Genomic DNA, 26,400 nt, shown 5'->3' on the forward strand with positions numbered 1-26,400 from the left:
AGCTAATGAAAGGCATTAGGCATGGCCCTTTAAACTTGTCCCATACCAGGCTGGGTCCCACCCAGTACCATACTTAGGCAGGCCCCCACTTGAGACCGTAACACTTCCCCCTAATTTTTTTCACAATTTCTAAATCTTAGGATTATAATTTTTTTTTTCTTTTATTCTTTGTTTGCCATGAACCAAACCCGAACCGATTTGGAAAATTTGATTAGACGTGTTAGGTTATGGTTAAAAGATTTAAAGGCGGGTGGGTTAGGATTGACTCTCCTCAACCCCAGGCTCGGGTTGGATTGGATTAGGTCTAGGGATGCAACTCGGGTCGGGTTGGGTTGGGTTGAGGCCAACCCTAACCCAACCCGAGATAGCATTTCCTCAACCCTAACCCGACCCAACCCGAACCTTGGGTTGAGGAATGTCAACCCTTCTCCAAATCGGGTTGGGTTGGGTTCGGGTTCATCTAGGGCCAAATAGAAAAATACGAGGAAAAAAAACCTAATCCTAAAAAAAATCATGAAAAAATTAGACGGAGGTCGGGTTCGGGTCGGGTTGCCAAGGGCTCAACCCTAATCCGGGTTGCCAAGGCCTCAACCCTAACCCAACCCGAAAATAAATCGGGTTGGCTTTTCCCAATCCTAACCTAACCCAACCCGAGCCAAAATCGGGTTGAACCCATCAGGTTCGGGTTGAACCCATCGGGTTCAAGTTGAGCCGGACCCAAGTTGCACCCCTAATTAGGTCTGAGGTTTTGGGTCCTTGGGTTGGGCTAGGATTGGCTTCAACCCAACCCAACCCAGTCTTAGTTGAACCCCAGGTGAAATGCAGTCATTTTTAAGAAAAGGCAGATAAGGGGTGCAAATGCTGGAAAAGGGGGTGGAAATATCATTTCCAATGACACAGAAACATTGAAAAGGAGCATTTAGGGAATTTGTATAGTTTTTTAGAGAGTTATAACAGATCTTTTTTAGGTTGTTCATTGATAAAAAAAAAATGAAAATCATGCCCATAAAAATCTGGAGAATTTCAATTAGTGAGTAAAATCAAAGTTCACACATATCATACATAACGTCATTTAACAAGTCACAGCTAAAATCCTCTAGAAACAACAAAAACTGTAAATTTTTTTTATTTTTTATTTTTTTGAGAAACAGTGACTTCATGAATACCCAGCAATAAGTACATAATTACAAATTAGCACACAGGAGACAAGGTGTCGCCCAACCCAATTACAATATGTGTAGTACCTATTGATTCCCCTATGCATAAAACCAACGTGCACCCAAGGTTTGTGACACTTCCATACCAGGTTTCTCCAATCCCTCTTCAACAAAACTTGTAATGATTGACAAAACACACTCAAGGTTCATAAGAAGAAATTAATGTAAGTTAAATGGTATAAAATGGTTTAGCACAATCCTCTCTATACACAGAATCATCGCAGTTTGATAAAATCAGCTCTCATCTTCCTTCTCCATCAGTATAACATGTTCCCTTCTACTCTGAAAGATAGTTGCGTATACAGTAGAATGAAGGAAACATAAAGTTAAATAACACATTGTAACAGCAATTAAGAGACCCAAATCAGCACCAACACTGCCGCCGTGACGATGATGAAGAAATTTGTACAGAACTCATCTTTACTTAGTATAAAAGTCAAAATTGGATACTTCATCTACTAAAACACTCTCATTTGAGGACAGGTTTTTGACGGATCTTCGAGAACTGGATATCCCCACTGAGCACAGAACTGATGAAACTTTCGATTTCCTCATATGTAAATTCACCTGAGAATACGGCAAACTTCCCTTTTCCAGGCTTGTAGGCCACCAAAACCTTATCTGAGGACTTAAACCCCGATTTGTCGAAAGAATTGAGAAAAGTTGGCTGCTTAGTAGCATCTAAAAGGGAGTACGAAACTGAGTCTCTGGAGCTGTAGAGTTGATTCTGTCGCCTTGTCAGTGTCTTGTGTGAGACCTGAATATAGAAAGATTCAATAAGACGAAGAGCTTGAGTCTCAGATCCAATTCACAAAGATGGTCACCACAAAGATAAACAAGAATCTACTTGGTTTATATATGCAGGTTCTTAGAAAAATAATAGCAGGCATTGTTGAAATTTATTTTCATCATATATCCATGTTCATTATGGATGGAGGGCTGCTAGGAAAACGGGATCCTTGGGAAAAAGGACGAAGTCTTTTAAAGTGACACGTGCGTAATAAGACGAGAAACGAGCGTCTCCGCCAAATGAAAAAAAAAAAAAATACGTGAAATTGACCATATCAACTGTCATTTTCACCATCATCGTCTTTATTTTATATACGGGATCCCGTTTTAGAAATGTTTTCCTTATGGATATTACTATGTACAGGGGTAGAATAGCCTTTTGCTTTAGTTTTCATTAGCAGATTTTTATTGTATATTGATATCTTATTCTCCCACCTTGTCTTTTTAACTCCTCATTTCTTAATCTTATAAGCTGTAATGACAGGTATAATGGTTGCCAACAAGTTGCAGACTAACAAGATGTAAATATTAATAACAAGAGATAGACAGATTGAAGGGAATATCGGAACAAAGAAGATCTACTTACAGTGGATAGAATGGATTCTAGCGTCTCCTTTGCTTTCGATGATCTGAAAACACCAATAATACAGACAGCCGTCTTATCCCCACAAACAGAATCCCTATTTAAGACCGAAAGATGAGGAATATATTCCTGTGGTTCAGTCTGCGAAGGTCTTTTTGATTGGCTTGAAGCTTTCTTGTTCTTTTTCTCAAAATTGTCAAGTACAACCCTCATCTCACCCATTCCAGATTTCAAATCTTTTATAGGCCCTGTTCGCAGGACATGTGTCTCCCCAGTTGACAGTCTACCAACCACAGCCGGAAGTGCATCGACCCCTAACCTTTTAACCATTGGATCTGCAACATCCCGAACCTACAAAAACACACAGCATGGCGCAGCTCTAAGTCACATATATCGTTCTCGGGAATTTCTCAGCAAGGGAAAATCTCGTGATATATTAAATTTGTATTATTTTTTTGGGTTTATATCATAAAATTACGATAAAATATACAGTGGGGGCCACATTGTTTGGGTGATCCAAAGCATTCATTTGATTGGCCCTCACATAGATAAGGTGCCCAAAAAAATCAGCTTCATAGGATCATCCCAACCCTACAATTTGTGGAGGTAAAATGGACGTATATAAACCTTCGCAAATCTGTCTGTTTTTTGCCTCCACCATTCAAATGGTTAGAATGATCCTATGGAACTGATTTTTTGGGCACACCCAATCCATGTGAGGGCCCATCAAATGAATGCTTTGGATCACCCAAACAATGTGGCCCCCACTGTATTTTAAGCTAGTATGTAGATAACTCATCTACACTTGGTGTGTAGAAACTCTTTTCTCTTAAAAAATATATAAATTAAGAAAAATAAAAAATATCGAGGTAAACGAAAATATCGCTATATTTTTAAATTATCGATATTATTTCAGACTTTTAGCATTCTATCAAAATGTCACGATAAAATCGCTATATTTTTTAAAATATCAGAAATATTTGTGGTCAGGATTAGACTTAAGTCTGAGCCGGGTAGGTCCTTTCACCTTCTTCATGAAATTTTCTAAAGGATTCGTTAGCCGACCCCAACTAGTTTGCGACAACGGCTTAGTTGGGAGTTGAAGGAGTTTCGATTGACTTGGTAGGGCAAAAAGCAGACTCGGACAAGAAACTGGCCAAGGTAAAAGGTAGTTTTGAAACAATGTATTTACTACATCCATATGGCTGAAAACAAAAAAGAGCAACGGCATAGTCTAAGCATACCTCTGCATCATAGAATATGAAACGCTTGTGATACAAGGCACTAAGAGCGCGCCATATAACAGGTGTATCTTTCTTTGTTGAGAGTAGTAGCACCTGAGGTAGGGTTTCCATATTGCTTGAGGAGAAATCAAATTTGCCCAAGTTTATGCGCTTCGAATATCTTGGTAACTGCTCTAGACAGAAATCCTTTAGATTCTTGGCATCCAAGACACCACTATATTCTACCAAGGAGCCTCTCTCGCTAGTTTTGTATGAATAAGCATATATTCGAGCTGATTTAGAGGGTGATACACCAAGATCCTTACAAAGTACCTGCTCACTTTGGCAATTTATACTACCAGCCTGTCAAAGAAAAAAATACTGACTTAGAACACACCCATGAGCCATTCCTCCAAAAACAAACAAACCATGAACAAATGCAAACAGAAGAAGAAACACACGTGTAGAAGCACACAAATAGACAAATATAAACATGCACAGACCTTTATTGCTCCTTGCAATGAGTTGGCGACCTCCCCCACAATGGACTCAAGCCCTAGATATTCCTTGTTTGAAGGCATGTAGACTAACAAAAGCCAAGTTAATCCTTGGCCTGATACTTCTTTCTTAAATAGCTGTGAGTTGATGGCCTGAATGGAACTCAACCCAGGTTTAGATCTACCTGAGGTCCTGAAAGCACCAAATTGGCTACCGCCTTTCAAGCCACTACCAAAGAAGTTGGAGAAGATATCATCAAAACCAAAATTAAAGGAGCTCTTGCTCGCAGTTGGGTCATCGCCAAAAGAGAATGAGAAAGACTCGGAATTTCCCTGCCCACCCATCCTCTGCCACCCATCAGGTCTAAAATTGTTATTTCCTGGCCCACCACTGGTGAAATAGGTATATGGCCCACGATCCCCAGAATTGCTGACATCAAATCTTGGGTTACTCTTCTCATCTCCATATAGATCATAGTTCTTTCTCTTTTCTTCATCAGATAGAATTTCATATGCTGGAAAAAACAAGCAACACTATAAACCATGAACAAGTAATAAACCAAGAAAGCCATTTGGGAAACATAGAATCTGCAAGAGTGCAAGTAGGACTAAGGCCCTTGTGACAACCAATTGTGAGCCCCAAACCTATTATCGGGCTCAAACTTAAATGTAATTCTAAGTCCAATAATAGGTTTTGGGCTCACAATCCGTTGCCACAATCTCAAACGAACAGGCCCTAACCTGCAAGCAATTCAGAAAATGCATTTATCAGGAGAATTGGACAAGTTTGGTAATCCGCAAAGCAACAGTATGCCCATTTCTATTGGCAAAAATCAAGGATACCCATACAAAATATGGAATGTCCAACCATTTCAGAGGTCGGCCCTTCAATCTCTGCCAATGGACAAGGGTGGAACAATGTTTTGAGTACCAATCTTTTATCACTAGGGAAATAAAATCTGCAATGGTGCAACTAGTGCAAAACTAGAAGGGAGGTAAAACTTGGTTACAAACAATTTAAATAATGCATCCTCTCGACCTAATCCAACCAAGTAACCCTTCCCTCTGTAAACATGGAACCCTGGTTAAATAACTTTGATTGGCACTTATGAGGAAACACTCATAGATGAAAAACAAGGGTAGTGATTTGTTTCTGACTGCTAACAAGGGAACTATTACTCGTTATTAATGAAACATCATGAATCTTTTCTCGGATTTATATTAAGAGAATGACATGGAAGAAAGACAGTGGAACAAAGAAAAGAATCTTTGTATAGCATTTAAGTACCCAAACAATTATAGCTTGCATGCATGAACAAAGGTATTTCTCACATCATGTCCAAGTCGCACAAATTAGCTGATGAAGTGCTTGGAAACAAACTGGAGTCATTATTTTATCACCATGATACAGGAAAGAAAATCAACTCTTTGGTGAGTTCAATGGTGTTACGAGTAATTTATGTATGATAGGGCCAATCAATTAAATCGACTAACTTGTAATTATGTTTATATTAGGATGGGACCCATCATTACTAATAGCAGTAATGGCATACCTGCAATTAAAGGGATTTAATTAGTGGGGCTGGATTTTAACCTTAATGAATTCTCTCAACCCTCTCTTCCCTTCTCACATCTCCATCTTCTCTCTTCTTTACTTCCATATTTTAAGCATTTAACATGGCATCAAAGCAATTCTGATCATGTTTTAAGCTTCTCCCTTTACTTTCCCATCTTTTTCATCTTTTCAATTTGTGAAACCTAAGGTGTTAAAATTGAAAAACCCTAAGCTATTTTGAATTGTATAATCACCATATTGGTTGGTTGTGTGTTGTTCAATGGAGTTAATGCATAGTAAGTTCCTGGTTGGTGTGTGTTGTTTGATGGTGTCGATGAATATTAAGTTTCTCCTTTGATGGATCAAATTATAAGAGTCTGAGATGGTTTGTATGATGTCGTGATTTGTCCGGGGACCGGGATAGAAATTATTGCCCAAATAGTGATTGGAATATATTGATTCGTGTAAACTGATCTATAGTGAAACGGAGATTTCAAATAGAATGTGTTCTCCTCCAAACCAAATGTGTTGTGTTTTTGCTATAGTAAGTCTTGTTATCACAGATTTATTTTGTTCTTTGGATTATAATGGTTAAGTTTGAGGGAAAATGTAGTGTGTTTGGTCCATTGGAGTTTCTTTAACTTCAGATGGCGCCCATTAAATTGAATGAATTAAATTATCTCTAATGCTCAAAACATGTTCAATTTTTCCTTACTAAGAAGGGAAAACTGAAGTATCTTACTGATGAAATCTCTTCTCCCATTACACCATTTTATAATTAATGGATCCAAGACAATGTTCAAATTATGAAATGGTTCTGGAATAGTATGGATCTATCAGTTGGCAGAAATGTGATGTTTCTTGATGCTGCTAAAGAGATTTGGGGACCACTTGCACGAAATGTATTTATCTCATAAGAATATTTAATGTATTTACCACTTGTATTAAGAGTACAACTGACGTATCGGTTCAAAGACTGCAAAGTGAAGAGTTCAGAGTGGCCAAATTTCTCAATAGACTAAGACATGAATATGAGCTCGTCAAGTCTCAGATTTTCGACAGCAAAGAGATACCACATTGAATGACATTTTGCCGTGTGAGTTTCACTTGGTGGAACCTCATCGCATGCAAATACTAGTGATAGATCAGCACTTATTGTGGATGGAGGTCATGGCTGTGGTAGAAGTGGAACAGGTTCTTGTGGTGTTCATGATAGAGACAAAAGAGGTTCTTGAGGTGATCGTTGGTTGTGATTCAAAGGAAGGCCGCAGAAGAGGTCATAAGCCAAAAAATATAGTCAATGTGGACCTATGAACCAAAATGTCCATACGTGTGACCTAAATGGCAATCCAATGTGGGAGAATCGAGTATTTTACAATGAAGAAATCAAGTATCATATGTGAACACCCCGCTCAATAGCACCTCCCAGCAGTAATATGTTAACTTTCACATGAGAATATCAGCAATTAATGGGAAGTAATGAGAGTTCTTATGTGACTTATATTCCACTGTCACTTTGCCAGCCAGCTCAGTTAGGTACTATTTTATTCTAAGTCATCAGCTCCTTGGATCATTGACTCGGGAGCATCCGATCATCTTGGTGGTGACAAATATGTACAGTATTTTTTCTATATAAAGTACTTTTTGTCATTAAATTGAATGATTTAAACGATCTCCAATGGTCAAAATATGTTTAATTTTCCTTGCTAAGAAGGGAAAACTGAAGTATCTTACAGATGAAGTCTCCTCTCCTCGTATACTTTTTAAAAATGAATGGATCCAAGAGAATATTTAAATTATGAAATGGATCTGTAATAGTACGGATCCATCGGTTAGCAGTAATGTGATGTTTCTTTATAATTTTAAAAAGATCAAGGAATCATTGTATGAAATATATTCTACTGATAAGAACATTTCATGTATTTACCACTTGTATCAAGAAATATTCTCTTTCTCACAGGGTGATAAAAGTATTGAAGAATATTATGTTATTCTCAAAGGGATGTGGAAGTAGATTTATGAGTTACACTTTCAAGTTTCAACTGATCTATCGGTTAATATGAGTTGGTCAAGTCTCAGATTTTTCAGCTTTTCGCAGCAAAGAGATAGCCTCATTGAAAGACATTTTTTCGTGACTCACTTGGTGGAACCTCAACTCATGCTACTACTAGTGATATATCAGCACTTATTATGGTTGGAGGGCGTGGTTGTGGTAAAGGCGAAAGAGGTTCTTGAGGTGGTCGTGGCAGTTTTTGACGCCGTGATTCAAGGAAAGGCAGTGAAAAAGGCCGTAAGCCAAGAAAGTGAAGTCACTGTTAACTTTCAAACCATAATGTTGATACTTGTCATCAACATGGCAATCCAATGGGGTCCAATCAGGTATGTTACAACGAAGAAACAAGGATTATAAGTGAACACCCCCTCTCAGCAGCCACCTAACACTCAAACGAGAAGACTATTAGAAATTTAGTGGGAGCTCATGAGATTTCTCAGGTGTTCATCTTCCACTGCAACTTTCACCAATTCAGGTATTTTACTATTTAATTCTTAGTCATCAGCTAATTGGCTTATTAACTCAGAAGCATCTGATCATCTTGATGATGACATAGGTATGCTTTCCATGTAGTTATGTCACCCTAGCAAATGGAACTAACTCTAGAAACTTTAAAGTTAGTACTCACTACTCACATCATAGCTCTGACATAAAAATTTCTTCTATGTTACTTGCAATTAAATTTCCTTTTGATCTTATATTTTTAATTAAACTTGCACATTTTCTTAATTTTTCTATAATATTTTATCTACCTCATTGTCTTTTAAGATCTAAATAAGGACATTGATGGAGATCATGAGTCAAGAGGTTTGTCCCACTTTTGGATGAATGTTCGGAATATGTAGTTAGTGTTGACAGTATTCTTACAGAATGTTATTTGATCAATCGGGTCCATAATCTATTTTTCATGGTAAAACCATATCTATTATTCATGGTAAAACCACATACTCCAGTTTGTTCCCTAATATTCCTTTTTTTTTCTTTGCATTATCGTGTATTTTGAAGTGTACACTTAGCTCAATGTCTTAGTTTTTGTTCAAAGAAACTTGATCTTCAATCAATTAAGCGTATTTTCTTGGGATATTCACATAAAAGGATTATAGGTATGATAGTCCACTCCTAAGATCAGAATTTGTACACCCTATCTTTGGTTGATCCTGTGTCAACTCTTTCAATTCTAGTTGTACAAGTACCTTGCGCTAAGATATGGGATAGTATCATAGTTAACAGAGTAAAAAGACAAGTTCAAGAAGCGATGTGGTAAGCAAGGGATCTATAAAAGAGAAAATGCTAGAAGTGAAAACATCTAAGAAAAGTAAAGAGGAAAGATGTGGGAAGTGTCATCGAAAGCCAACATGAAGAATGTAATAAGCCTCATTAGAAAAAAACAAGAAGAGTATAGAAAGATAAGGGATTATAATAGGATAGGGAGGAAGGGTTAATGTAGGTTATGCTTACAGGTAATGAATATGACTCAAATGATTAGAATTATGTTTTATGGATTTATAGTTCTACATGTTTTATTCATGTGGATTTAATGTTAAGTTTTATTTGAAACTTAGGATAAGATTTTAAGTTTTAAATACTCTTTCGATATTGTCAAAAAGGAGATAACATTGTTTTCGGAAAAATAATCACCCATATAGAAAGTGTACTCTTAATTAAAGGGGAACCGTGAATGAAGCGTGCATCCCTTAAATTTGGAAAGCGGGAAGAATTTAGCTTCTGAAGCGAGCTTCATTGTAAGAGTAAGTGTACTCTTAAATAAGAGAAAGCGTGTAGGAAGCACGCTTCCCTAAATTTGGGAAGTAAGAAGAATTTAGCTTGCGAAGCGAACTTCCCATCCAACAAGAAAGCTTCATGTAGCTACGGGCGATACTAGTAATGTTTTAAAAGAAACTCAACAAATACCTCCAATTCAATCATATACAAGAGGATACAAAGCCAAGTCTCACTCTCTCACAGCATCAATCAACTTCAAACTCTAGTGATTCATCTATTATCATTGATCCTTACTTAGATCTTCTCATTCATGTTCAATCGGGTACATGATAAAATTGGGATTTTCACTAATGTCAGAATCCATTACAAAGACAGTCAATCGGTGCTTATAAAGAGCACTTACATGATAAACATAGAATCAAATCTAGATAAACTATGGAAGGATATTATTCTAACTCAATCTGGTTGCCTAATCTATCAAGATTACCCAAACTAACCAACTTGCCCAATCTACCTCCAAGATGATCCAACGGACAGACATTACATTCCCATATCTGATCAGACAAATCTTAACACGCCCCCCAACTTGCCCAGTCTACCTCCAAGATGATCCAACGGTCAGACTTTCCCATATCTGATCTGACAAATCTTAACACGCCCCCTCAAAAGTATATAGATTGAAAATCAATATCGTTTGCTTACAATAAAAATTCCCAAATTGATTACAATAAAATGTCCCCAGCACATTGGCATACTGCCGAATCTTCTAGTTTAATGCACACTAAGCTGATGAAGAAGGTCCGTTAACGTTGACTAAAGCTTCTTGCCGAATGTATGCTAGAGCTGGTTGCAAAAAGGAAGCTACAAAGGGCTAGATGAGACTCAAGGCCTCAATGGGCGAGTCTACATAAAATGAGTCACCATGGACCAATGCCAAAATTGGCGAGAATGAGCCTCCATGGGCAAGACAACTCTCTTAGGCACACACTCCAAGGGTCCAAGGGACTGGAGCACCTCAACGAAGGCACCGAAATGGAAGGAACTGAGTAAAAATAGAAGAAACGAAAAGTGAGGAAAAATAGGTGGGAGGGCGACAACTAGCGGCCTAATTGGGGTAACAATTAATGGCTAACATCAAGGGTCATAAAAGGAAAGTGGACCATGTGTAAAAAGAGGGGTGCAAATATCAAATTGGCGTGGCATTTCTCATAAGACAAGGTAAGAGAACAAATAAAAGGGGTGGCATTAACAAAATCAATAGGGTGAGGATTTATGTAAGGCTGAGGAGGAGAGTCTCGTGATCAAAGTCCCAGCCATGTGCAATGGAGAGAGAGAGGGAGTGTCTTTTCCTACCTTTTATGGACCTCCATTATTGCCTTTTCAACATTTACAGTTTCCCATATTTAAAGAAAACAAATGCTTCAGTGAAAAGACATTGACAGGCAGGTGAGGAGACTGCCATTTTTACCTTTCTCCTTTTGACCTTTTGCGATCCAGATCCAAGAGGTATTCTCTGTTCTAAATGGCATTAAACTCGCCTAACGTCTCCTCCATAGATAGGGTTTGATGAGCAACAGTGGGAAGGACCACAACAGTGGCAAAGACTACAAGGCGAGATGGTGTTCTTTGGGCAAGATCCATGTTGGGCGATGGGCTTCAGAAACAAACACCAAAAAGGCTTCTGAGACTAAAGAAGTTTTTGTGACTAGCACGAAGTCGGCAAAGATCCATAGTGCTGCATCATCCATAGATCTAGGATGATATGGCCGTTTCGTGGCTTTCACCTCTGAACATGGGCAAACTGCACATTGGGGTTTGATTTGCAACGGACTGTGGGTCTTGTGATGGGGATCGATGGCGGCCCACTGGCCCAGAGGACGGCTAGATTGGCCGTCTGCCGGAGAACGAAACTTCGTGATTTGTGCTCAGCGCCAGGTCGGATCAGAGCAGAATCAGGTCGCTCTGATACCATGATAAATTTGAGATTTTCACTAATGTCAGAATCCATTACAAAGACAATCAATCGGTGCTTATAAAGAGCACTTACATGATAAACATAGAATCAAATCTAGATAACTATGGAAAGATATTATTCTGACTCAATCTAGCTGCCTAATTTACCTAGATTACCCAAACAAACTAACTTGCCCAATCTACCTCCAAGATGATCCATCAGTCAGAATTTCTCATATCTGATCTGACAAATCTTAACAGTACACATTCTTGATTCACTCATCCTTTTTTCCATGAAAATGAGGCTGCAAAGTTAAAGAAAGGCACTAATATATCTCAAAGAAATGTGTGGTCGATTTAAAGAGACATGGTTGCAATGAAAAAATACATTTGCCATGCCTAAGGGGATTAATAATGTGGGAGAATCAATTGACGATCACAAGAAATATCAAAGACTGGTTGCTAAACTACTCTATTTTTACTTACCATTCAAATGGAAAAAAAAAAAAAAAACTACCCTATTTTTACTATCACATGACATAGTACATCTTTTTGTTGTGAGTTTGGTTAGTCAATTTATACAGTTCGAGTGCCACATTGGAATGCAATTATTCGTGTATTGGGGTATCAAAGGCAGGTTTAGGCCAAGATATCTTTACAAATCTAATGGGTGAATGGAACACAAATGCGGATTGGATTGGTCCTTCCATGGATAAAATGAACTTTGGAGATTAATAGTAACCTATGTGTAGATGTGAGAGAACATTGGAAGATCAAAGCATATATCAAAGACTAAAATGAACTTTGATGGGTCCAGCATAGGAAACCCAGGTGAGGGGCTAATCAGAGAATCAGATGGCACTACCAAGCTTGCTTTCCATAGTCCTCTAGGAATAAGGGACTCGAATGAAGAATAAATCAAGGCTTTATCAACTGAGATCTGCCTGGTAAAAGGAAGGCGACTTAGATTCCATGATTGTAGAAGGAAATACCCTCAATGTTATTCGATGGATGGACCTAGGAGCCAGTTTCCCCTAGAGGTTCACCAATGAGATTCATTCAGGAGATATGTGATCAAGTAGAGGGCATTTAGTTATAGTTGTTTTGAATGATGAAGAATTTTATTTTTATTTTTTATTTTTAAAAAGCAAGGAACCTAGCAGCCGAGATGGTCAATACAAAGGAAAGAAAGAACAGGAAAGAAAACACATAAAACTACATCAAGAAGTTGAGAACCTCAAGGGAGAGGAAATAAAAAAATCTTTAAAAACAGCCTACCAACTCCCTCACGGGCTAATCTATCTGTGTCACTATTGGCCGATCTCCTGACATACTGGAAGCAGACTTGGAGACTCGTCACTCGGTCCTGAATCTCATCAATCATATGTGAAAATCTCAAAGGATGAGCGTGCTCACATCCATCACCTGATGGCATTAAGCGAATCTCACTCAATATCAGCATGTCTAAGACTCTGCTTTCACTAATCCAAGTGACTTGTAACACCGCCCTTAATTTTGCTTCATTGGAATCTGTGATCCCAATTGGACCAGAGAAAGCCCACCTGGTGAGACCCCTCTCTTCATAGAACTCTGCCTACTCCGGCTTGCCCCGAATTACCCACTCAAACCATCGAAGTTAAGTTTCATTAACCCTGGACTAAGAGGAGTCAACCACGTAGAGGGAGCCTTCTCCTCACCATTGAAGAAGATCTCTCTCCAGCACCACTTGGGTCAGAGCTCAAGATAAACCTAAAGCAAGAAAGAATATTCACCCAGGAAATGGTGAGCGATATGGCCTTCATATTAATATAGTGTGGGCTTTTGATCAAGTTTCTAAAAACACGGTTGTTTCTTTCCTTCAGATAAACCATAAGGTGTCCAGCAAGACCACTCTCAGCAAGATTCTCCCCTTGCTCCGCCAAGAGGTCAAGGACAAATAATCCAAGAGGTCGGCAAGCCAGTAAGGAAAAACCAAAATATCCCAAATCTCCCTAAGATGTGACTCCTGATTTCACTAGCTAGCATGTAGTATAGAAGGTTGTGATTCACAGCCTCCCATGCCTCCATCGCCTCCATGCACAGGGAACACTGATCGATTATGAGCATCTTACAATTTTGCAAATGGTCGATCATCATAATCCTATTTTGAAAGGCAATCCACACAAACGCATAGGCTCTAGATGGAGCAGGAATGCGCTACATTCTGGCTAGGTGCGAAGAAGGTGGGCTAAGAACAATTTGATAGTAGAAAGACTTAACATTAAAGATCTCATATGAGCTCTAGATCCGAATCGTTTTATCTTTGGAAAATTTGTTGAGGGTACTGTTGATGATAGAAAACAGAAACTTGTTGCTTCAAAGCGTGATATCACTTTCCTTAAGACAAGATTCGCCCCCACTAGTAGTGTGCAAAGGGGATCCGCGAATTGCCTCCAAGATACAATGAAGCCTAGTAGGGAAGCCCTACTAATGTTTGATGACGCGTAGCACTAGCGGAATCAAACCCGAAATGCCCTTCCGAAATTTCAAGCCTTAGAGAAATCTCTAGATTCTGTTTCTGCAGAAAAAACAGTATCTAGAACAGTAAACAAAAGAAAAACAGTATGTAGAAATAAATGGGGATTTTTGTAGGAGTGTAGAAGAGAGTGTAAAATCAGTCAGAATTGCCAATTCGATTTCTATATGAAATGACTGAAGTTTGCACATTTTTTATAGACCATCTGGTGTCTTTTCAGTGTGAAAAACACCTCTACAGGGCACCTTTCCAGAATGTTTGAAATCTGACCGTTAGATCGCACCCATTGATATTGAATGGTCCTGATCGATTCTAGAGGTGACTGTTGGTTTGAGTAAAACCTCTCTCCAACCCAGTCATCGTTAGATCAACCATCTATGGTGTGGATCGCACCCCCTTGGCACATGACCGTTGGGGGAAGGGACACAACCCATTCGATCACACCCTTTGACCGTTGGAGTCATGGGCCCGTTGGGCCGACCGTTAGGCCCGAACCGAAACGGGCCCACCGTTAGGCTCGAACCGAAGCCCAACCCAACTGAACCATTCGGCTTGATGGGCCTGCGAACCATTTGACCCACCCATCCGACCGGTCCACCTTCATCTTGATCCAACGGTGCAGATCAAATCTGGAAAAATTAAAGGCTCCAATCGCTCCTCGCGACGTTGCGTACGTGCGAAGTGCAAAGTGCGCCTAAAAAAGCGCCACTATGCGCCCTATAGCCCATTGCCCACGCCGTGCGTGCGCGTGTGCGAACGGTGCGTTGCACTGTCCCGCGGGTCCAACCATGGGTTCAACCCAATGTGCAATCAACAAGAGTTAGAAAAGGTAGTGCTTTATAAGCCCTTCTCTTTCTTTTCTCTCATCCGGTACGGGACTATCTTTTCAACTACACTTCTACATCCTTTTGTAAAAGCAAATATTTCCAAGAAAACATTTTCTTTTTCCCAAACGCTTTTGATAAAACATTTTCCAAAACACTAAAACATGTAATATACATGATTTTGAAAATGCAAAATCACTAACAATATTCACCCAGGAAATGGTGAGCGATATGGCCTTCATATTAATATAGTGTGGGCTTTTGATCAAGTTTCTAAAAACACGGTTGTTTCTTTCCTTCAGATAAACCATAAGGTGTCCAGCAAGACCACTCTCAGCAAGATTCTCCCCTTGCTCCGCCAAGAGGTCAAGGACAAATAATCCAAGAGGTCGGCAAGCAGTAAGGAAAAACCAAAATATCCCAAATCTCCCTAAGATGTGACTCCTGATTTCACTAGCTAGCATGTAGTGTAGAAGGTTGTGATTCACAGCCTCCCATGCCTTCATCGCCTCCATGCACAGGGAACACTGATCGATTATGAGCATCTTACAATTTTGCAAATGGTCGATCATCATAATCCTATTTTGAAAGGCAATCCACACAAACGCATAGGCTCTAGATGGAGCAGGAATGCGCTACATTCTGGCTAGGTGCGAAGAAGGTGGGCTAAGAACAATTTGATAGTAGAAAGACTTAACATTAAAGATCTCATATGAGCTCTAGATCCGAATCGTTTTATCTTTGCGTGTCTTCCTTATGGAACAGGAATCCATGAGGTCTAAAAGACAAGCTACCCGAGTTTGAATCCAAGAGATCCAAACCCTTTTTTAACCCTTTTTGATAGAGAGATTGATCAGGACATTCAGTTATATTCCAACACATTTGGCACTCTGCAAACAATGATGCGGACCAGTTGGCAAGAACCAGAGTTCTCATACCAGGCTTAGAGGCCCACACCCCCCCCCCCCCCCCCCCCACTAACTTGTTGTATTTTTCGTTTTATCTGTATTTGACCACTCCGATCAACAGGCACTGCCTTTTTCGTTTAATATATCATCATTACCATTCGAAAAAATCCTAACATATAAAAACAAGAAGAATAGAATCTTGCATTTGCATTGCAAATTAAGAAAGCAGCCATGAAAGGGTAAGGGCTTCAGCATGGCATAAATCAAAAAGGGATCAAGAAATCCCAAAATCCAGTAATAGAAACAGCCAATACATAAGTACAATAATAATAGAAGATTAGGATATCCTACTTATCGTAAAATTTAGAATGTAATCATGTAAGGGCTTTAGAATAGAACAAATTAAAAAGGGAAAATCTGCCACAAAGAAATGGGCCAGCATACCATTATTAATCTCAGCGAACTTCTCTTGTGCACCCTTAGCTTTGTTCTTATCAGGGTGATATTGGAGAGAAAGCCTGAAAGAGGAAGAGGTGTCAGAGTAAACAAACAAAAAAGGTAGATGGACATATATTGTAAAAAAAATCTAAATATATAACAGGTGCATCACAAAAATATAATATTAATGCATATCAACAAGCAAACTCTTAAACAACACATACTTGTGGAAAGCCTTTTGAATTTCCCGTTGACTCGCATTTTTCTCAACCCCAAGAACCTGAGAAGATTTATGAGTTATGAGTAATGACTGATCATTGGCAACTAAAATGAATCTCAAATCATAAAAAATAAAAAACATCAAAAAAAAAGATAAATGAAATGAAAATCCAACCATTTCAGAAAAGGGCTCCATAATTAACAAAGTTGCCACAAAACATATTAGAAGATGCCAATGTAGACATATATAGTCCTTTAAAAAGTGCATTCTAAAATTGAATATCTGGGGTTTAGAAGACCACAATGATATAACTAGACCAATTTGGCTTGCACAGTTTTCTTTAAACTTGACTATTATTCAAGGCGATATTTTCAGAAACCCTTTCCAAGAATGAAATTAAGTACTTACTCATTCATAAGACATAGGTTTTGTTGGTAGAAAAAAAAAAAGATAAGTCAAAACCAAATTAATTTCCTAAATTTCCCTCTGTATAACCATCTTTTTCATTTATTCTTTTAGGTTGATACTGAAAAAAAAAATGATTACCACTCAACTAGACTCTCAACCTCCTCATTTTTTTTTGGGTTCCTCTCAAAACATTCTTTTCCTGAAAAACCCTTCAATAACCAAAAGGATTCTAAACAGGGGAATGAAAATATTTGAAACCCATGAAAGAAAATAACCAAAAGGATTGTAAAAGATGAAGATATGGGCAATCTTACCTTGTAAAGATCGCGGGTTTCTGCTTCTTGGAAGAAGGATAATGATATGAACAAGAGAAAAAATAAAAGAAATCTGAACATCATCTCTTTCTCGAGATAAAATGAAAGAAAAAGAAAGAATCGGTTGTGCTGAATTTGGTACGAAGTTTTTGAAATTTGGAAGGTAGAAAGAGAGCGGGGGGTTTTGTAAGAAGAAGGAAGGGGAAAGGTCCAGAAACTTGCTTTCGAGAAGTTTCTTTTGGCCGTTAAGGACACGTGGTGGATTCTAATTCTTCCAACAACCTCTGTCCAATGAGATTTCAGAAAAGAGAAACATCGGAAATAATAACAGAGGAAAGCGACTACGCAGAAAGTCACTTTTACAATAAATGGTAAAAAGGAAATTTTAGTCAGTTTTTGGGAACCATCAACTAGGGGTGCAACTAGGGTCGGGTTCAACCCCAAAAAAAAGTCGGTTCGGGTCGGGTCGGGTTTTCCCAACCCGGGTTGAGTTCGGGTCGGGTTTGGGCAACTCGATTCAAGTAAAACCCGACAATTTTTTATGAATTTTTTATTTTATAAGCTTAAAAACTCGAGTTGGGTTGGGTTGAACATGGTTTTAAATTTCGACCGAAATCCAAAATTTCGGATTTCGGTGAGGACTGAAACCGAAACGTACCGAAACCGAAATTCCAGAAATTTACCAAAATATTCCTAATAAAATATTAAAAATTTATTCCGTTAAGGTATTTCGATCGAAATTACAGAAATTTCGTCCCAAAAATCTGGCGTAGTATCTTGTGTAAATTTGGGGATTTTAGCTGAAATTTCGGTTTCGGATAAGTCCGAAATTTTAACCGAAACCAAAATTTTAAACCATCGGTTGAACTCGGGTCTGGTCAGGTTGGAAATCAGGTCGGGTCAGATTCTGGTTGAAAAATGGGTCCCTCAGGTCGGTTGGGTTGAACCTTGTCAGGTTGGAAATCAGGTCGGGTCAGGTTCGGGTTGGAAAAAAGGGTTCCTCGGGTCGCGTAGGGTTGGCCTCAAGCCGACCCGACCCAAGCTGCACCCCTAGCACCATGGGAACATGTATGTGAAATCGTGACCGTTGATATAATAGAGACCCACGTGGTCTTGGTCAGGCATCCCATGCGTAAGCAAAACTATAAAAATCGATGATTAAGCTTACCCTAAAAATGGGGCTTAATGGATCAAGGGCCCAGGATCATCTGATCCTATGTGTAAGCAAAACTAATCGTCGCTATGGAGCTCCTACTATTGACCCCTTCCTTTCCACCTTTGCTCTTTGGTTCTTTCTCATGGGGCCTTCGACTAATCGGTCCTTGACCTGTGCTGCAGACTTCCACGCACGTATATCTTATATTACAATTGTAGAACAAGAACAGTTGAGATATTTCCTAAGCATTTAACCAGAGTCCTTTGATCTTCAATTACCATGTCAGATAGTAGGGCTTGAGGTGTTCCCTTGGAGGTCCCTCCCGGTTGTACTTTTCAAACCCCCGAATTTTATTTTGAAGAAAGCCTACCTCCTCGGGGAATAGATACAAATCTTGGAAACTATTTGATTACAGTCCCCATTGTGTTATCTTCTATCTTTTCTCTTCAATATCTTGTTCAAATCTTAAGTGGGGCCTGCTGAACGGAACTAACGGGGACCCATCCTAGTATGGGACAGATTTAAAGGGCGTAGCCTGATGCTGGAGCTTTTGGCATATTGGTTAGGTACCTAATATATTTTTATTTGCTTTCAATCAATCAAATTCGAACGCATTGGAGTTTTCCCTTTGTTGGATTAGAACGGGAACCATATGTGGGATCAAGTAGAGTCAACATTTTGGTGCTTTCTTATTTATCCAAGCACCAAATGCCTCACAAGTTGGGGGAACTTCTTAAATGATACCAAATGCGCGTTGGTTTTTGGAGGTTTCCACTCGTTGACGGGGTGCTTGCCGAAATGATGGGGGCACGGGATGGTTGATTAGCACCTTGATCAGTTGATGCCACAAGAGCGGTGGGGCATCTTTGTGCAATGGGTGCCCCTTAAGGTGAACGGTGACTAAAGCGTAGGTGGTGTGGAAATTAGGGATTTAGGGCACACTTGGCGAAGTTCCCCTTATCAGAAAATGGCTAACTGCAACATGCATTTTATACAATATTAAATGGTCTGGGTTCCAAAGTTAGGGATTTTCCCTTAATTTGCGGGGTTACTTGGGGGTGCTTGTTATAAGCTTGGAGGAACTCTCAAAGGAGTGGCCCTTGTGACACATTGAGTGCGTGTTTGGTGTACCGTTTAAAACACCGTTTGGCGTTTGAAACACCGTTTTGGGGCCAAATGGGTGTTTGGGAGTGTTTGGGTGCGCAACCACCGTTTGAAACATCATTTTGAACCCTCAAAACGGCGTTTTGCAAACGAAGGGAGGGAGGTCCGTTTGCAAAACGCCGTTTTGAACGGAGTTTTTGGGCTGTGGGTTTTTACGTGTTTGCCCTCACCAAAACCCATTTTTACGTATATGCTTGCAATTTTATGCGTTACGTCAAATACCAAAAAAGTGGGGGTGTTAATATCATTCTTGAGGACACAAATTTATTAAATTGTTAATATTTAATTCAAAATAAGGGGTTGCTGATATCATTATATGATCACTTAATTTTGATTTTTTAAAGACAAAGGAATTAAAAGAAACCCTAGTTTCTTACTTTCTTCATCTACTTTGCAATGTTGCAAACCCTCTCACGCCTCACTGCCTCAGCACATCCACTCGTCCGTCAAATCCGGTAAATCCAGCCGTTAAGAAGAAGAAGGAGAAGAAGCCCAAAGGTATAGCCATTTTTTTTTGGGCAATGATATTTAATTTTAATAGTGTTTGAATGAGATCCTAATGACCTTTTAATATTGGGCCCAATGAGATAGTAGTTGAGTTACATTGAGGCCAACCAAACAATGCCCTTTTTGGTCATTTTACCACTAAAACTCTGTTTTGGGGCATTTGCAACCAAACACACAATACCTCCGTTTGCCGTTTAATATGCCGTTTTGATCTGGCCAACCAAACATGAAAACGCCGTTTGGCAAAACACCGTTTTGAACCAAAACGGAGTTTTAAACGCTATTTCAAACGGTACGCCAAACACACCCGAGTAGGGCCAATAATGGTGCGGCGTTCCCTGTGCTAAGATGACTCCATTGGATCAATTTCATCAAAAGTGCATTCCTAATTGCAAGATTTTCTATGATGTAAGCCCTTGGAGTCATTATTTTCCAAGAAGTACTCTACGGCCCGCACCATATGATGATCCAAACTGTCCATTTGATGGGCCACAACATAAATAGGCTGTGCCCAAAAAACCATTTCCATACGATGATCATATCCCTCCGATCTATAGAGGAAATGCATACTATGGAAACTTGTATAGATCGGAGGGTTGGAATTGTCCTATGAAAATGATTTTTTGGGCACAACCTATTTACTTTGTGGCCTATCAAATGGACTGTTTGGATCATCCTATGGTGTGGGCCGTGTAGTACTTTTTTGAGAAATACTGGTCTATACGGGCTCCCGCCATATAATGGCATTGAAAACGTAAAAGTAACTATGGATCCAATGGGGTACCTTGCAACTAGTTTTTGCAAAGGCGCCCTTCAGTTTATCATTCCTCTATATATTAGCAATGGAAGTGATATAATCACCCCTTTTTTTTACTTGGAACAGCCCCTTTTGTATATTTATGACTACTTTTTTCACACCGGACCCATAAGGGCGAATATCTCATTTCTCTACTAGTTCAACCAATGGAGAGAGACAGGTAAGGAGAAGCAAGCCAAGCAGTCTTGTTTTCTTTACCAAGAAGTGTCGTACTTCTGCTGTCGGTAAGTAAAATGTAAACCATATAAAACCTCTGATTTCAATACCAAATGATTCACCCCTGATTTCAATACCATATATGAGTCAATGGTTTCCCCTACAATCTATGCCGACATCAAAGAGAGCAAGCAAGCACTATATGTGGATTGGGCTTTGCTAGGGACCATCGCATTTCGCCAGGCCGTTGCATGTGAGCACAGCCAACTCAGATGAATTAAATGAATAAGACTAAATCTACGCCTGTGTGGCTGCCCTCGCATGCAACAACCCGGGCGCAAAATCTCTTCCATCGATGGTCCCTAGCAAATCACATGTTGATTTTAAAACATTGACAGTGAGACAATACTGAAAAGTGGACCCCATAACTCAACTTATATCTCTCCCATTTCCCCGCTTTTACTCCACACTCAAAAAATAAGATAACACAAAAACCCACACACACCCTCCAATGGATATCAAGATTGGAAACAACTTAGATTCACGCAACCCCATTTCCTCCACCGCACCCGACTCGTCCACACTCGGCCGCCACCTCGCCCAGAGGCTCGTCCAAATCGGAGTCACCGACGTATTTTCAGTTCCCGGGGACTTCAACTTAACCCTCCTAGACCATCTCATAGCCGAGCCAGGGCTCAACCTCATTGGCTGTTGTAACGAACTCAACGCGGGCTATGCCGCAGATGGCTACGCCCGGTCCCGTGGGGTCGGCGCCTGCGTCTTGACTTTCACCGTTGGCGCTCTCAGTGTCATTAACGCCGTTGCCGGAGCTTATAGTGAGAATCTACCACTTATTTGTATTGTGGGTGGGCCCAATTCGAATGACTATGGGACTAATCGGATCCTACATCATACTATAGGACTCCCTGATTTTAGCCAGGAGCTTAGGTGCTTTCAGACAGTTACTTGTTATCAGGCTGTGGTTAAAAACTTAGAAGACGCCCATGAGTTGATAGATACTGCTATTTCCACTGCTCTTAAAGAAAGTAAGCCTGTCTATATAAGCATCGGATGCAATCTCCCTGCAATCCCTCATCCTACTTTTAGTAGAGAACCCGTCCCCTTCTCACTAGCTCCCAAGTAAGTAAATCAAACAATCAAACATACCTTTGTTGAAGTACAAATGATTAAATAACAAGGGGTTGGCCCTGTAGTTCAATGGTTGAGTCTTTGTATCTCAACCATGAGTTCGCAGGTTCGATCCCAGCAGCACTATTGAGTCCGACCCACCTAGCAGGTAGGGGTGCAACTCAGGTCGGGTAGAAGCCAACCCGAAATTGACCCGACTCTCAACCAGATGAAAGCTAACTCGACAGGGTAGGGGTGCAAATCAGGTCGAGTAGAAGCAAACCTGAAATTGACCCGACTCTCAACCTGATGAAAGCTAACCCGACCCAACCCGAAAAATTAATATCTCAACCCGAACCAGACCCTGATTTACCAATACAGGTCTAGTTGAGTTGGTTGGGTAAGGTTGACCCGATTATGTCGATGTCTTTCCACTCTAGTTTTTTATATTCTGAAAAAATAGAAAAATGCTAAAAAAAAAAATTAAATGTCGGGTCAACCCGACACCTCAATCGGAACCCGAACCCAACCTGGGTTCAACTTCATCAACCCGAACCCGACCCAACACAAACACAACCCGACCCGTGTTCAGATTGAACCCGACTTGAGTTGCACCCCTACTAGCAGGGACCCTTCCGACCCTTCCCTTGGAGATGCTGAAAACGTGTTTACAAGGGAGAGGGAGAATCAGCATATATAGCCCCCAAAGTCTCTCTCTCTCTCTCTCTCTCTCTCTCCCTCTCCTATGTGGATCTCACATAAATGATTTCATGACACCAGCTCTAGCTTAAGCTTTTGGAGCAATTGGTTGTTTCACATCCCTCCGTTTTCCCCTCGAAGATGGACGAATTTAGTTTGGTATTTTGAATTTTGCAGGTTGAGCAATCAAATGGGTCTCGAAGCAGCCGTCGAAGCCACTGCAGCATTTTTAAACAAGGCAGTGAAGCCCGTCATGGTGGGCGGTCCAAAAATTCGAGTTGCGAAAGCAGGGGAGGCATTTGCAGAGCTCGCGGACGCTTGTGGTTATGCAGTGGCAATGATGCCTTCTGCCAAAGGGCTAGTTCCTGAGACCCACCCGCGATTCATAGGCACTTACTGGGGTGCAGTGAGCACTGCGTGTTGTGCAGAGATTGTAGAATCAGCGGACGCTTACCTCTTTGCAGGACCCATCTTCAACGATTACAGCTCTGTTGGGTACTCTCTCCTCCTCAAGAAAGAGAAAGCCATTATAGTGCAGCCTAATCGGGTGGTTGTTGCTAATGGGCCGGCTTTTGGATGGGTTTTTATGGATGATTTTCTCCGGGCATTGGCAAAGAGGCTTAAAAGCAATACAACTGCTTATGAGAACTACCATAGGATCTTTTTGCCAGACGGAGTCCCCCTTAAATCAGCGCCTAAAGATGCATTGAGGGTAAATGTCCTGTTCAAGCATATACAGGAGATGCTCTCCGATGAGACAGCAGTGATCGCGGAGACGGGTGATTCTTGGTTTAATTGCCAGAAGTTAAAATTGCCCCAAGGTTGCGGGTAGGCCAATATATCAAGTCTACTACTACTCTTAGTCTCTGTTTTCCTCTGTTTTTCATTATTGTTTACTGTTAAGTGAAAGACTAGGATGAAAATTGAAATGGGTGTACTCTGTTTTCCTCTGTTTTTTCATCATTGATATGAGAATGGCTTAGATGAAAATTGAAATGGGTATTGCAGATATGAGTTTCAGATGCAATACGGTTCGATTGGTTGGTCAGTGGGAGCGACTCTTGGGTATGCACAGGCAGCAAAAGACAAACGAGTGATTGCTTGTATTGGTGATGGAAGCTTTCAGGTTTGCACTACGAAATAACCAATTACTCCAAATGCTTGAACTGTTAAGAGTTGGTGTTATTTAATCACTTACATACTCCCCCCCATCTGTGACCTCTCTTTTTTTGGTGGGCAGTACACATCGCACATGTGGCCCTCTTTTGGGTTGGCCACAAGTGGATTTTTAATATCAAAGACTTGTTGGGCTTTTAACCCAGGATCTGTCTTGAGCAATCGCTCTGATATCATGTGAAACAACCAATGACTCCAAAATCGTGGATTAATTAGTTGTTTCACATGCACAACTCAACCATAACCACATCAGAAAATCATGTTTTTTGGGCTCTATCAACAGAATTTGTTAATGGCAGTGATTGGGTTTGCAGGTAACAGCTCAAGATGTATCTACGATGATAAGATGCAAGCAGAGGAGCATCATCTTCCTCATAAACAATGGTGGATACACAATAGAGGTGGAGATCCATGACGGCCCATATAATGTCATCAAAAACTGGAACTACACTGCATTGGTGGACGCAATTCACAACGGAGAAGGCAAATGTTGGACAACCAAGGTAAGCAGTAGTGACCACAACTGTGAAACAACCAATTACTCCAAAAGCTTAAGCTCTTAGAGTTGGTGTTATTTAATCATTTATACTTCAACACTCACCCTCACGTGTGGCCCCTCTTTTGGGTTGGCCATACACATGGATTTTTAATATCAAAGAGTTATTGGGTTTTGAACCTAGGACCTTCCACGAGCAATAGCTCTGATACCATGTGAAACGACCAATTTATTCAAAAGCTTAAGCTGTTAGAGTTGGTGTTATTTAATCATTTATACTTCAACAGCAACATCTGGCATTGTTCTTAGATTTCTCTACCTTGGGCAATTCTGAGAGAGATGGTTTCGTGTACAGGTCCTAAGCGAAGAGGAGCTCAAGGAAGCAATTGAGTTAGCGACGGGGCCTAAGAAGGACTGCTTGTGCTTCATTGAGGTGATTGCCCACAAGGACGATACAAGCAAAGAGCTGCTAGAGTGGGGCTCGAGGGTCTCTGCTGCGAATAGCCGACCACCCAATCCTCAGTAATTTTGGAGCCCATTCAGACCCGATAGCCGCACTACTTCCATCAGACAATTTCCCATGTTAATTTGTTTAGAAGAGACGACATGATGATGCTTTTCTTCCATCCAATTTTCAAATTCGTGTGTTGTTATCTCTGTTTTTATTTTCTTTCACGTCTATTGCAATAACATGTAAATGACGAAATGAGCCTATTTGTTTTTCACTTTTTCCCCTGAAAATCAGTTCTTGTGTGCTATGATTTTTAAATGGATATTACAGTAAACTCTCCAATAATGCCGTGAAATAGGAACCCCAAAATCTCCTCTCATGGAACTTAAGAAATTATTGGGTGTATCTCATGCATTCTTAGTATTGTTAAAGAAAGATCTAATGTGCAAATTACAAAAAAAATGGACTGGCAATAGATGGAATGTTTCCAAATAGGTCATTGAATGGCATATTGTTGAAGGGTAGAATGTTTTATGTTCTGATCAGATCCTTTGGTTGCAGGCCACTCTTTGAATCAGTATGTATATGGGATGTGGGAGTTGCCCCTCATGCTGATGAAACCTTTGTTGAATTGAGCCCCTATTAGAGACTATCTGGCCTTGTTATTAAATGTAGAGGGTCACTGCATCCTTTTTGTTAGCTACTCTGAAACTATCAACCACATCTTTATCGACTGCTTTGACTCAACAAGTGTGGATAGAGATCCTTCGTAGTATTGTGAGCAAGTGTATGTTGACTCAACTGTTTCAAAACTTGGGTGCAGATGAGAATTCAACCAGGCTAAAAGAGAGTCCACTCGGGTGAGTCAATGATTGATGCGGTCAATTCTTTTCTTAACTCAAGTGAGACCAGAGTTTTAATTGACTTGGTAGGAAAAAACTCGACTCCAAGAGAACTTTAGCCAAGGTAAAAGGGAGTCAACTTGGGCAAGCCAACTATTGATGCGGAGAGTTTTTAAACAGTGGTTGACTCACCCCTTTTTATAGTTTGGGAAGGACCATAGTTAGCAAAATATGATTCAACAAAAAGACGAGACGGAGTTTAAAACGGTATTGGCTCCAAAAAACCTAGTAAAAAAATGGAAACTTACAAAAAATGCGTTTAAAATAGTGGGAGTAAAATTGGAATGCTTAAAAAAAAAAACGTGTTTATTATGTTTAAAATGCGTTTCAAATGTTTTACTCCAATAAACGGAATTTTCTAGCGTAAAAGTTTTAGGGCATCGATAAATCAACCCCCATATAGGGCAGTGCTTAGAGAGAGAGAGAGGAGAGAGATACGGGGTTGATTTAAGACATTAGGGGGCCGACTTATCAATGCCCAAGTTTTAAATAGAGTATTAAATGGCGAACCAATAAAACGTTTTTTGTT

General features: G+C 40.0%; 2 protein-coding genes across 2 annotated transcripts; one reads left to right on the forward strand and one right to left on the reverse strand.

Annotated features, from left to right (window-relative positions):
* Positions 1-1,000: 1,000 nt before the first annotated feature.
* ATERDJ3A (DNAJ heat shock N-terminal domain-containing protein) lies at positions 1,001-17,403 on the reverse strand. Its single transcript, XM_077380893.1, has 7 exons — positions 17,220-17,403; positions 16,502-16,557; positions 16,284-16,357; positions 4,316-4,824; positions 3,834-4,175; positions 2,593-2,940; positions 1,001-1,974 (listed from the first exon to the last, which is right to left on the reverse strand). Exons 1-7 carry the CDS (start codon positions 17,301-17,303, stop codon positions 1,687-1,689), a joined length of 1,701 nt encoding a protein of 566 aa, XP_077237008.1. The 5' UTR covers positions 17,304-17,403; the 3' UTR covers positions 1,001-1,686.
* A 4,098-nt stretch (positions 17,404-21,501) lies between these two features.
* LOC143878625 (pyruvate decarboxylase 2-like) lies at positions 21,502-25,291 on the forward strand. Its single transcript, XM_077380894.1, has 5 exons — positions 21,502-22,159; positions 23,024-23,674; positions 23,855-23,972; positions 24,337-24,525; positions 24,874-25,291. The coding sequence occupies exons 1-5, from the start codon at positions 21,531-21,533 to the stop codon at positions 25,042-25,044; spliced, it is 1,758 nt and encodes a 585-aa protein (XP_077237009.1). The 5' UTR covers positions 21,502-21,530; the 3' UTR covers positions 25,045-25,291.
* Positions 25,292-26,400: the final 1,109 nt, after the last annotated feature.

This window comes from Tasmannia lanceolata, unplaced genomic scaffold, assembly GCF_043159265.1.
Source record: "Tasmannia lanceolata isolate RefF3 unplaced genomic scaffold, GAP_Taslan_0.1 ptg000006l, whole genome shotgun sequence".
Lineage (NCBI taxonomy): Eukaryota > Viridiplantae > Streptophyta > Magnoliopsida > Canellales > Winteraceae > Tasmannia > Tasmannia lanceolata.